This window comes from Gastrolobium bilobum, unplaced genomic scaffold (genome assembly GCF_033153095.1).
Source record: "Gastrolobium bilobum isolate Gb01-03AN ecotype WA unplaced genomic scaffold, APGP_CSIRO_Gbil_v1 utg6177, whole genome shotgun sequence".
Taxonomy (NCBI): domain Eukaryota; kingdom Viridiplantae; phylum Streptophyta; class Magnoliopsida; order Fabales; family Fabaceae; genus Gastrolobium; species Gastrolobium bilobum.
The window spans coordinates 114643-132201 of NW_026895619.1; the positions used below are offsets into that span (position 1 = coordinate 114643).

Sequence of the window (17559 nt, forward strand, 5' to 3'; positions counted from 1 at the left end):
GAAAAGTTTTTTGTTGTTGGGTACAATAATTAAGGAAAAGTTACTTACATATAAATTATGGGTAAATGATTTCTTCAGTCAATGGAGATAAGTTATCTCCAGTGAGTCCAAAACGACGTCGTTTTGGGGCGAAAATTAAGATATTTTTGTAATTATAACATATTGTAGGGTTATATTAGTCTTTATCATTATAATTTTTTAATCTTATAACTCCAAAACGACATCATTTTGAGCTCACTGGAGATAACTTTATCTCCGGTGACTGGAGAAATACTTTTTTCATAAATTATATAGTATTAATTAATAAATTAATTCTATTAACTTATATGAATTACACATTGTGTATAATTAACATAATTTCCTTACCTTTGTTTTGCCTCTTATTAAAAAGTAAAAAAATTTACACCTTTTATTTTCACCCTCTCTCATCCTTCGTTGTTTTCGGGTTCCTAAAAATTAAAAATGCATTTGCAATAAAAATTATGGGTAATAGTTTTCTTATGTAGTAGGAGATAATAATTATCTCCTACTGACTCATTTGTATAAGTGAGATCCACTTTTGAGGGAAGAGAGAGAAAAAGTAGAGTAAGATCCATCTTGAATTTGTGTGTGTAGGAGATAAATTTTTTCTTACGTAACATAAGAATAATAAATCTCAAAAATTATTTTAGTATAAGAGTTAAACAAAACTAAACATGATGAAATAGGTGTTTAAAAAATTGAATGATTACAATAATTAAAGATATAAAATACATTAAAATTGTCTTTTACTAATCCATGGAGTTCACTAAATCTTACAAGCAAAATGGGTGCATGTTGTTTCTCTCCCAATGCTCGGTTCATAGCCAATGGCTGTCAGATTATGGCCTCGTGATTTGAAGACCCTCTCTTTTAAAGTGTTTTTTGTTTTTGGTGCACCCCTTCTTCAAACACCACATCTGTTCAATTTTTATGCGTGAATTTGTATCAGCATGTACTCTTCTGATTTTGTTTTGTGAGTCCTGTTGAATATTTTGTGAGAAAATTTTGTGCAATCAAATGGGTAAAAACGCGCTTTGAATTTTTGGGAACCCAAAAACAATGAAGGATGGGAGAAAGCGGTTCATTTGATAATAAAATGATAGTAAAAAGTGTTAAGGATGAGGAAGTAATAAATATAACTTCACCTCGTAAATGACTATATAAATTCTGGGAATGGATACTCTCATATTAAAAAGTGATTTTGTAGTCATGTTATTTGATCATAACTATTTATTGATGATGAGATAAGAGAGAAAAAAAAATAATTTTTAGAGAGAAAAATATATAATTTTTAAATGAGTGATTATGATCAAATAACATATGATCACATGATCACTTTTTCATATGAGAGGATCCATAAATTGTAATATGACATACTTTGTATTTTAAAATGATGATGTATATTTTATATTTCAAATTATTTATTAATTAGTTTAACATAGAGTTGTCAAATTCTTTGACGAGTCAGTCTATTCAAATAAAAAATAAAATTAAAAATTTCGCTAGACTTATATCAAATATTAAAATATCATAATAAAAATAATTAATCAAAAAAGAAAATCCCAACACAAAGTCACAGACGCATAATCAACACTAAATTATGACTCACATGTTGTTTTATTGAGACAATATATTATATTTATTTTTATTCACGGCTAATTTTTTTTTTAATATTGTTAGATCATAATATTAAAAGTAAAGAAAAAGGATATATATGAGTTAAGATTACGATCTAATTATTTTAAAGAGAAATAAATAAATAGACTTAATATATATTGAAAATTTAAGTACGAGTAATAAAAGATTCTGTACCGAAAATGAATGGACTAAGTATTATATATGAAAAAAATATTTGTGTTTTAAATGACACGAGTTATATCATTTTACTCTTATAAAGAGGTAGGACTCACACATTTTTTTTGTTCACTCTCTTTCCTTTTATCTATTTTTTTTATCTCACTTAAAATGACACAACTTTTCTCATTATATATATATATATATATATATATAGAATCCTTTGAAACACGTGTCAAATTTAAAGTTTGACACTTCATCTGAGAACTGTTTGATCAAAAAAGATCAACGATTCTAATTTGTAAGCATGATATGATCTCCATACATTTTTTTAGTATATAAAAAATAAAATTGAGTAAATAGCTTTTTCGGTCCTCAGCAAAATTTACAATGTCCGTTTTAGTCTCTAGCAAATAAAAAGGCTATTCATGATCCCTAAGAAATTCAAAATGGACTCATTTTAGTCCTTTTGAGGGATTAATGTGGGTCTTTTTTGAATTTGTGATTGACCATAATTTTTCAACTAAGTGAGTCCATTTTGAATTTCTTAAAAATTACGAATAGCCTTTTTATTTGTTAGATACTAAAATAGGTATCGTGAAATTTATTGAAGAACAAAAAGAATATTTACACTAAAATTATATTCTACAATCCTTTTTATTATTAAAAAAAAAATAACTGACAAAGGATAAAAGTGACAGATACCACGTGTCCGACACATTGCGGTCATTACTGGAGCAAAACCCTTGAAACAGCAACTTTAACTTGTAACTCTTCATTTCTCCAGACAGTAACCCAAGCTTCTCTGCTGGGTTGGTTGTTTCTTATTGGCTTCTGCGTTTGAGCTTCAGCTTCTTGTGAACTGTTTTGGTGTGTTTTTGGCTTACAATGGGAGGAGAAAACTGTCGTAGCTGCAGATCGTGGATGGACGAAATTTACTGGACCCATTTTCAATTCCTGCAGTTCGCTCAATTTCTCCGTGGCAGTTACGATCAACAACTTGTTAGTACTTCTATCTTTTCCCCTTTTCCCTTACCTTTTATGTTTTAAATTAAGAAATAAAAGTCTTGTAGAGGTACGGAACGTGTGGATTGAATGCATGCATTTCTTGCCCACACTCTTCTGTTTGAATGCATGCTGCATGCATTTCTTGCCCACAATCTTTTGCCTCCTCCTTTGTTTTCTTCCCATTACTCTCAAATATTTAAACTTGTCCTCTCTCTTTTTTTCACATTTTTAATATTATAAAAGATAAATTTATCTCGATCTCTCACATGTACATAAAAATGTACGGGTGTGTGGGCCAATATGTGGAGAAGAATGAGAAAGTAAAAAATATGTGCCCCACATGTTTTTGTGTATGGAGATAAAATTATGATTATGAGAAACAATCAACCCTTTTACTATTCCTTTATCTATTATCATTTTTTTTGAAGTTAATGACTTAGAATTTGTGACCTGAATACTTCTCGAAATCAGTGCAGCCTTTGTTCTGATCTGTGCTTTGCTTTCGAGGCACTTTGTTTTGGTAGGCCTTGGCGTTTCTTTGGGGGTTTGTTTTCTAAGCTTACATTGCAATAGAGGAAGCATGCATGCACCTTAATATGATAATGATTGTGGGGCGTGGAAATGTTTGTAGATGTTTCTTTAGTGAGGGTAAGAGGGACTGAGGGACCAAAAGGAAAAGAAAAGAGAGTGAATAAGGAGATTGTTATGTGGTTGTTCTTGGTTTATAATTCTGTTACTTGTTCTGAAATTGCTAGCTAATAGCTATACTTGAGATTATTAGTGGCTGTTTCTCAATCAAATGATTATGATTAGTCTTACATGTATATTTTATTCTGTTAGAGATATATAAAATCATTGATGTAGCCTCATCCAACAACTTAAGTTTTTGGGTTGAATTGATTCTTTACATGGTATCAAAGCCTCGATGTCCCGGGTTAGATCCTCACCGGCCCTCATTTTTTATATGGAATTTCTTAGCACAGGTAGGCTGGGCCTAATGCATCATCCATCTTTCAAGCCCAATGGACTCTCTTGTGAGGTGGTGTGTTAGAGATATATAAAACCATTAATGTAGTCTCACCCAACAACTTAAGCTTTTGGGTTGAATTGGTTCTTTATATATACCAATGTCCTGTTGTATCTTATTCTCATTGATGAAATTTAAATTTTGATTCCAGGCACTCCCTAAAACATTTTCCGATAATTTAAAGAAACTGCCAGGAAATGTGACCCTTAGAGGTCCTAGTGGGATTGTGTGGAATATAGGATTGATGACTAGAGATGATACCTTGTACTTCACGGACGGTTGGCAACAATTTGTGAAGGATCACTCTCTGAAAGAGAATGATTTCCTTGTCTTCAAGTACAATGGTGAATCTTTGTTTGATGTTTTAATATTTGATGGGGAGAGCTACTGTGAGAAGGCAGCTTCTTATTTTGTTCAAAAATGTGGGCATGCTGAAGATTGGGGTGGATGTTTCAGCAAGAGAAGAGATGTAGATAATTCCTTGAAAGAAGTTAATACCCCTTCTAATGCTGGTGTTGAATGTGCTTATCCTAAAAAATGTGTGCATCTTAACAGTGACAAAGTGCCATTAGCTGTACCCTTGGAAACTCCTACTGAAAAAACTTTCAATGCTGGTGTTGAATGTGCTTATCCTAAAAAATATGTGCATCTTAACAGTGACAAAGTGCCATTAGCTGTACCCTTGGAAACTCCAACTGAAAAAACTTTCAATGCTGGAGTTGAATCAGCTTGCCCTGAGGAAGTCATGGCTGATGGATTTACCGAGCCTGCAGCTGTTCCCTCCCAACCTAACGGTAAAAGGACCAGGAAGGTAGTTTCTGCTGTTAAGCACGTCCAGATTAAGCAGAGAGGAAAACTGCCAGAAGTATCCAATTCTCATGATACTGCACTTAACTCGGTGACTGGTAACATATTTACTCGTCTAAAAGGGAAAGAAATATCTTTACAGCTTTTTTATGAACATATTTTATCATCAAAGAGCTTAAATCCATAAAATTTATTGTTGTGACAAATTTTGAATTTAGATAGCCACAACATTTTCAAAGGTTTCCAACTCCAAATACATGGATAAGCTTGTTTCTAAAGTACACAGTTTTTAGTGAGTTAATATCACTTTTTGCTTTAAACTAAATTGGTATGGATATATTCTTATTTGTACACTTGAAAACAAACTCACTTTAGAGTTTTTTTTTCTCATAGTACAGATAGGTAATGGCATAAAGTGGGAGGAGAAGGTGTGCATGTATGGGGAGCAGAAGTATAGTAGTACTAATAATAAGAATAATAATAAAAGACATGACAAGCTTGTGTGGGGAGAGATATTTGGGAAGAAGTTGGCTGTTGAGATTTGTTATGTGCACTGAACTCTACAACAAATATGGACTGATTGGTCTGTGCTTGGGCAGGACATTGATTTGATAGCCATTATTGCCTGCATAGGCTTCTTGTCTACTTGTTTTAACCCAGTGTTGTGGCACTTAACTGCAGTTTTATATCTAATCTAAGACATTCGGATTTCCCAGTTAGCAAAATTGATAAAAAAGAATAACTGAATTGAAAACAATTATTTTTCTTTCTTTAGGATTTGGTTTTTTTGCATATACTTTTATTTCTGTTTGAGTCAATATTTAGACTGTTTGTTGATATGGTATGTTATGTTGATCACATATGTAGAATCTGAACTTGATTCCGGGGGTAAAACTGGGACAAATGAACTATATACCTCAAATAGAAGACCTATCACAGAAAATGAGAAGAAAAATGCCCTCCAGTTGGCCCAGGAAACATGTTCCATTGACAGTTTGTACGTAGTTATGCGACTGACACACGTATACAGGAGATTCTTCATGGTAAACAATTGCCTTCCAATCTTTACCTTTAAACGTAGTTTTTATGTTTATATCTTCTGCTAAAAAGCCTTATTGTGAAAATTTCTGCTGTTGTGTTGTAATTTTAGTCATTGTTATTAAATGTATTCCCTTTGTTTTGACTAGTCAATCCCTAATAAGTGGATAATAGAACATCTCTCTCCAAGATCTCAAGATGTGATATTACGCATGGGTAATGCTGAATGGACTGTCAGATACAACTTTCGTAATTTTCGTCAAATGGGAGGACTTCTTGGTGGGTGGAAACGTTTTTCCTTGGAAAATAACCTTGAAGAGTATGATGTTTGTGTGTTTACACCAGCAGGCCAAATCAACGACACATTTATCTTGGATGTGAACATTTTCAGAGTTGTTGAGGAGATTGTTCCTCTGACTGAGGTGAATTCTCCAGAAAAAAGGGGTAGGAAAAAACTAATCAAGGCCATTTAGACAGAAATTTGGGGGCATTTCTGTTTTCTTAGGAATCTTTTTGTTGGAATGCAATGTTGACGGACAAAGTTTGTGTGTGTAGTTGGATTGTTTAACTTTAGTCATCAACTAGGGGTAATTTATATATATATATGTACTCTCTATTGCAGCAGTTAGACCTTTTAAGATTCAAGAATGAAATGATTAGCTACCTTCAGAATTTTGCATATTGATCTTCAACATAAAATAATTTTGAAAGAAGAAATTTACTTCATGTCTTGATGAAAGTTCATCAATATCTAGTTGTTTTTATTAATTGCTTGTGAATATATAACTCCACAATCAAAACTAAAAATAAATTAAAATTATTGCCACTGCGGTACCACTTAGCAACGAACTAAGCATTTTCACTCTACTTTATGACTTTAGAGGCAATGAAATGAACGGTTTTTTGATCTTTTTGCCTTAATAACCAATTTGTCCTTCCCCTAAAATTATACACAGTCCTGCCCCCATTTAATCGATCAAGTTGCACTTTTAGTCGACTAAATTGACAAAATACATGAAACACGAAATTTAATTGATTAAAAATTTAAGTTGATCGATTAAATTTCGTGAATATTTAATCGACTAAATCATTATTTAGTCGATTAAATTATGCAGAAACCCTTTTTTAAAAACCCCCTATTTCGCAAAGGGGGTTATTTTCAAACCCTAGTCGATTAAGAAGGCCCCAACATACCCTCTCTTCAACCTCCGATCGAATCCCCTCCTCTTGGCCGTCCGATTGCATCATTATTGGTTTACTCCTTGTGAAACTGACATTGTAGGTAACGTTTTCTGACTTGCATTTGATTTTAAGTTTTGGTTTTTTTTGGTTTTCTCCATGATATTGTTTCTGTTTTTTATTTTCTTTTCTTTTTTATGGTAGAAGGTTGTTTGAGTTTTTGTGGCTTTATGTTAGAGGTAGGGTGTTGAGTTTGATGTGAGGGTTAGGGGCATGGTTTATGTTTTATGTTAGGGTTAGGGTTAGGGTTTCTATTTTTGATAGAGACTTGCAGTTGTTTGAAGTTGAGGATGCCTACAATCAATCTACGTATGATGCCGACGACATAATGAGGGTGGACTTGCTAAATCGTAAATGTCAATGTGGACGGTTCACAGCTAGAAGATTTCCTTGCAGTCACGTGCTAGCGGTGTGCAAGGTAGAAAAATTGAACCATTATGACTATGTCGATCTTGTGTTCTCAATTACACAAATTGAGAAGGTCTATGCTGCACATTGGTATCCAATGGGTAATGAGTTGTTGATTCCACAAATAGATGGTCCAATTATTATCCCAAATGCATCTTTGGTACGTGCACAAGGAAGACCGAAGTCTTCAAGGATACAGATGAGATGGATTGGGTTGAGTCCCAACCAACAAGCAGTCAGAGTAGATGTAGCATCTGCAAACAAATTGGTCACAATAAACGTACATGTCCTATGAGGATTAGACAGAGTTGAACCAATGTTATGGATGTATTTCTGAAGTTGATGTTAGTGGACACCATGGGAGGGGGCTAATGTGTTTATGGTTTAGTTTATGTATTTCTTTTATGTGACAATGTACCCTAAACTTTATGTTGATGTTATGTTGGAGTATGTTGTTTGTATGTTGCTTGCAATTCAAATTAGTAACTGATGACGCTTAATGTTTAGCCAATGTCGTGGATTGTACTTTTCCACTAACTTGATCACTTTGGTTCAAACCATAGCATAACAGGTCAAAATTTTCCATAGCAACTCATAACAATGACTAATATGACTGTAAAATGAAGTCACCAAGTTTCGGGGAACCACCACAAACGTTTTCAATCAATACGTACACAATAATGCATACGAATGGCCACGTTGCTTTTTTGTACCCCAAATTGTGTTCCCCAAGTCATACTAAGCCTGTACATTAGTGTACAATCACTGCCAAAACAAAAAAATCCGAGCAAAACAGAATGAGGTGCCAAAACCAGTTATTTAGTCGATCAACCTGAACTGGTTTAATCGACTACACTGTTTAGTCGATTAAACCAGTTCAGGTTGATCGACTAAATAACTGGTTTTAGCACCCCATTCTGTTTTGCTCGGATTTTTTTTGTTTTGGCAGCGATTGTACACTAATGTACAGGCTTAGTATGACTTGGGGACCACATTTTGGGGTACAAAAAAGCAACGTGGCCATTCGTATTGCCTAAATGTACACGTATTGGCTAAATACTTGGTTTAGGTTACCCAAAACTTGGTGAACTCATTTTACTCTCTTATTAGTGATTGTTCTGAGTTGCCATGGACAATTTAGACCTGTTGTGCTTTGGTTAGACCCAAATTGATAAAGTTAGTGGAAAAGTACCATTATTTGTTCATTTGGTAAACATTGCAAATAGCATAAATAATTCTGATTGATTTTGACAACAAACTTGATAGCTTTAAATAGTTCAGCCCTAAACATAATACAAACCATAAACACAAATGTCAAATAGGAAGACCGAAGTCAATTACATAACAACATAAACTACAAACGTAAAATAAAAACATAAACCTTAAATCTAATCCTCCTCCTCCTCGGATGCCATCTCCTCGTCATCCTCATCTGACACATGAGCCCCCTCCCCTGCAACATCCTCAACCTCTTGTCCTCGTGCAAGCTCTAGACGAGCAAGCCTATCTTCAACACCCTTGAACCTTCCCTGTATGTGTCTAAACCTTTCATTCCCTTTCTGGATGTGACTCTTCCTCCATTTTTTATGTTTCAGCGCCATTTTTCCTATCTTCTTCAGTGTGGCGTTTATGCCATTCATGACATCACGCAATGAAAACCCACCCTCAGGCTCAACTATATCCTGCAAGTCAGTCTCATCGTCGTCGTCATCATCATCCTCAACCTCGGGCTCAACCATGTCTGCATGTGGAGCAACATCAGGAACCTCAACATCCCCCATGCCTGTGAACTGCCACACACCCGCCCTATTCTTTGTCATCTTGCACTGCTTCAGTAGACGCTTTTCGAACTTGCAATTATACCTTGTGGTCTTCTTCAAGGTCACATTGTCCATGGGAACACCAAAGTGAACCAATATCCTTTGTACCAGACAAGCAAATGGAAGTGCACCCTTATGTTTGGCCTTAAACATCATCTAACAGATATAGTGCCTCCAGTTCACCGTAACACTATGTCGGATAGCCCATATGATGGGAATGTCATGTTCCAACACCCTGGAATGATTGAAAGCTCGCGGAAACAGAATATGGGTGATGACATAGTATAGTATATGAGACTCTACAGTAAGCAACCCCACCGTATAGTGAATGTTATGCCCACGTCCGATTTCAGGCCTCCTGCACGGCATCACCTTGTGAATATCTTGGAAGTGTTACGCTGCTATCTGCGTCATATTCCACAGTCTGCAAAGAATCAAAGTCATAGCCCAGTATCTTCAACCATACTGGAGCCGTCATGATGATCTCCACCCCGCAGACCCTCGACCTTAACTCACCCTGTACGTAGCTGAGGTTATGGTAGAAGGCCCGCACCAGCAGCTCTGAATACGGACACAACATTTAAGCCAAAACACTAAGATGTGATCCCTCCAACAATTCCACAATGTTAAATCCCTCCGCCATAAAAAATGATGTATCCAATGACTTCGGCTGACATATCATTCGGTTCAAATGGTCACGTATAAATGCATCGTGAACCGAAGGGTCATGCTCGAACAAGTATCCAAATGGGAGGTCGACAGGAGCAGGCTCTTCGTCTTGTGGCCTTGACAAAGACGACCGGTCTTGTCGTTGCTTCGTGCGTCTCTCATTTTCTACATCATCCGATCTTCTACGGCCAGCCATTTTAACAACCGTACCTACAATGCAAATGGAAACAATATCAATAAATCGGACAACAACAATATAAATTTTTTTGAAAATTCAATATCAAAATCAAAACCCTAACATAACCCTAACATAAAACAGAAAATATAACCCTAACCCTAACATAAAAACACAAACCCTAACCCTAACCCTAACAAAAAACAGAAACCCTAACCCTAACCCTAGCCCTAACATAAAACATAAACCCTACCCCTAACCCTCACATCAAACTCAACACCCTACCCCTAACATAAAGCCACAAAAACTCAAACAACCTTCTACCATAAAAAAGAAAATAAAAAAAACAGAAACAATATAATGGAGAAAACCAAAAAAAACCAAAACTTAAAACCAAATGCAAGTCAAAAAACGTTACCTACAATGTCAGTTTTCACAAGGTGTAAACCAATGATGGTGCAATCGGACGACCAAGGGGAGGGGATTCGGTCGGAGGTTGAAGAGAGGGTATGTTGGGGCCTTCTTAATCAACTAGGGTTTGAAAATAACCCCCTTTGCGAAAATGGGGGGGGGGGGGGGGTTTAAAGGGTTTCTGCGTAATTTAATCGACTAAATAATGATTTAGTCGATTAAATATTCACAAAATTTAGTCGATCAACTTGAATTTTTAGTCAATTAAATTTCGTGTTTCATGTTTCCTGTATTTTGTCAATTTAGTCGACTAAAAGTGAAACTTGATCGATTAAATGGGGGCAGGATGGTGGATAGTTCTGGGGGAGGGACAAATTGGTTATTAATTAATTAATGAGGGGCAAAAGGGTCAAAAATCCTGAAATGAACAATTATTATTTTTTATACAACTAGTATATTACACGTGCGATGCATGGGAAAAAAATTGGTCGGTTTGTCGAAAAAAAACTTGTCGAACTGGAAAAACAATTATGTATCATTTTTACTATTTCGAAGTGAGTGTAAAGCATTATAGTCAAAAAAATATATTTATCACAGCGCACCTAGCTATTCATCCTTTCATAGTTAAAAACCAAGTATCCACATTTTGTACAAAAACTTTATTTTAATAATAATATAGATAATAAAAACTCTTTTGCTTTATTTATTAAGTTCCTTTCATTTTGATATAAAAAATGTGTTCTACAAATGCATTGAATTGGGAACAAATTAGATAATTACCCAAAAGAAATATAACTACACCATAAAAATACATAACAACACCCGAGAAAGATATACTACAATACTTTAAATTTTCACTGGCAATTGTTCAAAATAAAAACGACGAATACAAACAGAAGAATTTAAAATTTATCAATCTAAGGAATGAAATTAGTCTATACTATAGAAATTCTACAAAATAAATTGACCTCAAAATCTGCCTTGCAAAAAATCACACGTAATCTCATTACCATTAGGTAGGGGTGTTCATCAACCCACCCAAACCGATTCAAACCGCGGTGACCGAACCGAAAAACCAAAAACCGAATATACCGAAAATCGAAAAATTGAAAATTGAAAAAAAACTGCAAATTTTAATTGGATTGGATCGGTTTTTGGATTGGTAGATGAAAACTGATCCAATCCAAACCGATCTAATATATTAATTTTTCTCTACCTACTTGGGTCTTTCTCCAATCATATCCCAAAAATTTCTAAACCCAAGACCCATTAACCCATCAACTAAACCCAATAAAAAACTTAGTCACATCTCATCAACAAAATTTCATCTATGTAGAGCTTCATATCTCATTGTCCAAAAAAAATTTATATTATCATTTATTGATACTTTTGTATTTAAAAATAAATAAATTTACAAAGCCAATATATACAAAAGATGTTATTTACACAATAATCATGAAACAAATTTTAGAATCTTCAAAAAATCGAAAATCGATCCAATCCAAACCGAAAAAAATTGGGTTAGATCATATCGGATTTGAAAAAAAATCCAAACCGAATGGATGATTACATGATCAAACCAAAGGAATTGGATCAGATGATTTTTGCTTCCAAAACCGATCCAATCCAGACCGCGAACACTCCTACCATTAGGGGTGTTAACGAGCCAAGCCGAGCTGAGCTTTGGTCTTAAGAGGCTAAGCCTGTGTTTAAATGTGTCATCCTGACCAAGCCTATTCCCTATTATGAATATAATTATCGGCATGTGGCCTGACTTATTTACAAAAATAAAAGCTTGTTTAAAAAAAATAAGACACCAACAATTTATCTAAACAGAATATACAATCAACAACATTAGCAATTCCATAAATATTCATAAGTTCAATGTATATCCAAACAGCATAATATAAAACAAAATCATTCAAAAAGTCTGTTTAACCAAAAATATGGGACGAAATTGATTGAGGAGTGAGAGAGGGCTATTACAAGCTATATATAAAAAAATTAATATATTAGGCCAGCCTGAGAGGCTCTAATGCCGAGCTTTTCAATTGGAGTCTGAGGCCTTTTTATTAAACGAGCTTTTATACAAGTCCAAGCTTTGTTCCAACAACCAATTTTAAACATATAAGCTCAGGCCTTCACGAGCCGAGCCAAGGGCCCTTGGTTCGTTTAGCACCCCTAATTACCATCATTAACTTCATCATTTTCCCACGGGGACCGTTCAATTGAAACGTTTTGGAATGACAGAAATGTGAGTTATAGGTTATTTGCACAATTTCAAGAGTTATTTTCCTTTATTATGATATGTTTTTGGAATTTCAATAGTTTATTCACATTTAAAGCATATTAATTTTTTGAAAGTTTTATCGAAATAATTATAAATATGTCATTTCTTATTTTTTCATTTAAATTTAAAATTTAAATTAGTTTTTATCAACTGTACATATATTTTTATTAATTTTAAATATTTTTTGTTTAATCTAAAAGCTATTATATTAAATTTAATTTTATTATATATATATATATTTATATATATATATATATATTTTCTACTACAGAAACATTAAATGTTGAATTCTTTTCCCACCTATCAAGTTAAAAATACAAATTTAAAAAAGTTTGAATTTTAAATATTAAATATTTTCCCAATCAATAGACGTAATAATAAATATTATTAATAGGCTTAACAATTTTCCATACCAAAAGTAGTGGAAAACATGCGTAGAAGTTTGTGTATATTCTCCAAGTAATAGCTTCTAGTTATTCATTCACGACATAATAAATTGAGTTAATCATACTCTTACATCAAAAGAATGAAAGCTTAATTTCTTTCGTATATATTGAATTAAAATTTAAATTTTTATAGTAATTAAATTTTTATAATTCGTTTTTATAGAATGATTGATGTTATTTTTAATTTTTTTATTTAATTTATAATTTAAAATTTAAGTTATTTTATACTAATTATGTATATTTTTAAAAAAATTATTTTTTTTCTCTTTTAATTTATAATGCTGCAATAATGTTGTATTGAGATTTTTTAAAAAAATGCCTGAAATTATGTTAGGAGAATATTTCTCTTTTTTATATTATTTTTTTAAGTTTAATTTTTTAATTTATTTTCTTTTAAAGTATAAATTTGTCATTTCTTATTTTTTTTCATTTAAATTTCAAATTTAATTATTTTTTATCAACTATACATATATTTTTATAATTTGATTTTATTTCATTTAATCTATAATCAATTATATTAAATTTAAATGTATTATATATATCTTTTTTTCACTATAGAAACATTGAATACTGAACTCTTTTGACACCTATTAAGTTTAACATTCTAATATAAAAGTTTAAATTTTAAATTTTAAATATTTTTTAACCCAATAGACATAATAATAAATGTTATTAATAGGCTTAACAATTTCTCATACAGTAAGTAATGAGAATAGGCGTAATAATAAATATTATTAATAGGCTAATTAACAATTTCTCATACATTAAGTGATGAGGATAGACGTAATAATAAATATTATTAATAGGCTTAACAATTTCAAATGCAGAAATTAAGTAGAGAGAAATATTAAAGTAGTCTGTAAAATACTAACGTTAGCAAAATCAAACCTAACGAAATGACCTGCATTAATGGTTTTCAAATTCAATTCAATTTGTTTGTTTAATTTTTTTTAAAAAATTCTAAAATTGAAATTCCAAATGATACAGAAGGTCGTCATTAATAGCATTAAAATTCCAAACGTTTTTTTGGCTATCCTTGTTTTTAAAGTATTTAATTAGTGAATGGCATGAACTAATGACCTACATTAATGGTATTCAAATAAAATTCAATCTGTTTGTCTAGGTTTTTTTTTTAAAAACTAAAAAATTAAAATTCCAAATGATACAAAAGGCCATCATTAATATCATTAAAATTCCAAACATTTTTTGCTATCCACGTTTTTTAATCACCTCATTTTTTAATGCATTTAATTACTGGAATGGAATGGCGGAAACTAATGACCTACATTAATGGTTTTCAAATAAAATTCAGGGAAATGAATCCTCTCATGTAGGGACAAAACATGATACGGTTATGTGGAAGATCACAAACATAGGTAAATCAACGGTTATGATTTCGTAACTATCTATTTTAACATTTTTCTCTTCCCCTTTATTACCATTGATCCACCTTTATATGGCTATGATTCCCCACAATGTGAATTTTCACATAAGAGGATCCAGATCCAAAATTCAGTCGAAGGCCATCATTAATAGCATTAAATTTCCAAACATTTTTGGCTATCATCGATTTTTAATCATCTCGTTTTTTTAAATCATTTACTTGAACGGCACGACTAATGTAATGACCTTCTTCGCCTTTTCAAATTCCATTCAATATGTTTGTTTAGTTTTTTTTTTTTTTTTAAAAAATTCTAAACTTAAATCTGCAAACGATACAGAAAGACATCATTAATATCATTAAGATTCCACACATTTTTGACTTGCATGTTTTCTAAACATATGTTGGTTTTTTTTTTATAATCATGGTTTTTTTTTTTTTTTGTAATGGATAATCATGGTTTTGGTTTTATAATATATATATCATAAAAATATTTCTGCAGTTACTGTAGGTAAGTTATTTGCATTTATTCTCAAATCGACGTCATTTTGGGATAGAAATATTAAAATATTATAATTATAAAGACTATAATAACCCTGAAATAAATTAAAAGTACAAAAATACCATGATTTCTGCCTCAAAACGACATCGTATTGGGCTTATCTGCAGTAACTCCAGAGAAAGCAAACCCATGGGGAAAATGTTTCTGCAGTTAATGCAGATAAGTTATCTGCATTTATTCCCAAAACGACGTTATTTTGGTATTGAAATCTTAAAAAATTTAAATATAAAGACTATTATATCCCTGAAATAAATTAAAATGACAAAAATACCATGATTTCCACCCCAAAACGACGTCGTATTGGGTTTACTGCAGATAACTTATCTATAGAAAAAGCGAACCCTATATATATATATATATATATATATATATATATATATATATATATATATATATATATATATATATATATATATATATAGGTTATTCTACCTACCCTTATTTTGTCTACCTTTGCCTATTCCTTTTAATATTGTTCGATGACAATCTCATCCAACGATTGATATTTGTGATATAAAAAAACCTCTCTTTTTTTCTTTTTTCTCCTCACTTCCTCCCACACCCTTTCTCTCTCCTCCACTTTCTCTCTTCCTCTGCGACCAATACATATTTTAAATCATTAGTCCACATCCTTCTAATCTCTCTCTATATCTATTTAATTTTTTTTTTTTGAATTCATTGTTATAAGACAGAGAACATAAATTATAAGATAAAAAAAAAATTATAAGATAAGATAGTAAGGAAAAATAGGTCAAAAAATCGATTATGAATTCTGTTACAATATAAACTAGGGCTGGCAATACGGGTCGGCCTGCCCCGGCCCATCACTGGCCCGCCCCGGCCCGTTTTGACAAAATGGGTTGAATTGAGCAATTCGACCCGTTTTATGAGTGGGTTGGCGGGCTATGGGCCAGCCCGCCTAAAATAAAAAAATAAAAAATAAAAATACAAAAAATTAAATTCTGCATAAAAACAAATAAAAAAATCTGCATAAAAGCATAAAAAAATCTGCATAAAATCCTAATGTGCTTAAGAAACCAAGAAGACCACTGTTTAATAATCTACATATAAATATGCATCTTTCAATCCAAAAATAATAATAAAAAATAAAATCATATCAAGGTAAAACAGAGTAACAAAACAAGTAACAAAGTGTTGTATAAGCAGTCCACAACAATTCGAAAAAGCCACTTGCATGCAGAGAAATCTAAGGCAGGAGCTACATAACAATTGGATAACCTAAAAAAAAAGGGCTTGGCGGGCCGAGCCCGACGGGCTTGCGGGTTTGGCGAGGCGGGTTTGGCGGGCTGGTGGGTTGAAAAACTCAACCCAGCCCGCCCTGTTTGGCGGGCAGGGCGGGCCAGCCCGGCGGGCTCAGCCCATTTTGCCGGCCCTAATATAAACCCTATCATCTCTATATATAGCATCTTCTAATTTATTAATATTCTAATATTACAATACATTTAAATTATCATAAAATATAGTAAATTCCATTTATTTGCATTAGTAATATCCATTCATATTTTCCAAATAATTATATCCTAAAAATTGTTGAAGTATAAGAAGGATATGTTGGACTACACAACTCAACCATTTATTTATTTTTCAATTAGTGCTTTACTCTCTCTCTCTCTCTTGATTTTTTTCTTAATAATGCGAATACTGCTTTATGATTTTAGCTTCAGTTATGGATTTCTATGATGAGACTTTGTTGGCTATGTTGTTGATTTGGTAAGCATGGGGATTGTCCATGCCACAAAGACTTGATTATGTCTTGTTTCATTTGGAGTTGTAATAATGTATCAGGATATTGTCCGGACTACATGTTGTAAATCCGTGATTTAGATACTCACCTTATCTATGTTATGAGGTATTTCAGTTAGATGTTTATTTGCAATTTACATACAGGCGATATTTTATGGAATTAATTAAGTAATCAACTTGGCTAAGTATAATGACTTTATAATTGAAAAGAAAAAGATATTCTGCATTTTTAATTAAGCGCAGCTTAATACGATGATATGTTAACAAATCGGATATACACAGGGTGTTACAGCAGCAGCTCACACACAGAGAACCCACGTAAAAATGGCTGAGTATCAGCCTAGGGTTATATGCAAGTGACTATTTATAGTCCACTTAAAATTAACCTCACTGTATTAGCACTAATAGCTACGCTTATCATTTTAATCCCAAACTTAAGATTCTTAACCTAGCTATTTTTCCAAGATTTTTCATATTTTTATTTTATTTTTCGCAGCACTTTGCCGGTACGCGCTTTTACGTAGCCAGTATCAGTTCTAACATCAATTCGCATTATTTTGACTCCAAACTTGTTATACTAGTCCTATATATTATTCTAGTAATATATACACATTTTTCATAATTTTCCGGGATACTTCATCGGTACGCATTTATACCGTGAGGCAGAATCGGTATCTGCACTTTTCGTCAGAAAAGTGA

The 17559-nt window shown here is 32.6% G+C and overlaps 1 protein-coding gene across 1 annotated transcript; it reads left to right on the forward strand.

Annotated features, from left to right (window-relative positions):
* Positions 1 to 2703: 2703 nt before the first annotated feature.
* On the forward strand, positions 2704 to 6204 carry LOC133284708 (B3 domain-containing protein REM16-like). Its single transcript, XM_061481782.1, has 6 exons — positions 2704 to 2817; positions 4002 to 4211; positions 4311 to 4440; positions 4540 to 4755; positions 5525 to 5700; positions 5845 to 6204. The coding sequence occupies exons 1-6, from the start codon at positions 2704 to 2706 to the stop codon at positions 6166 to 6168; spliced, it is 1170 nt and encodes a 389-aa protein (XP_061337766.1). The 3' UTR covers positions 6169 to 6204.
* The last annotated feature ends 11355 nt before the right edge of the window (positions 6205 to 17559 follow it).

Coding starts and splice junctions, on each gene's coding strand:
- LOC133284708 (XM_061481782.1), top strand. CDS start 2,704: ATGGGAGGAGAAAACTGTCGTAGCTGCAGATCGTGGATGGACGAAATT. Junction 2,818..4,001: donor GCAGTTACGATCAACAACTT/GTTAGTACTTCT, acceptor TTTTGATTCCAG/GCACTCCCTAAAACATTTTC. Junction 4,212..4,310: donor ATGGTGAATCTTTGTTTGAT/GTTTTAATATTT, acceptor TGTTTCAGCAAG/AGAAGAGATGTAGATAATTC.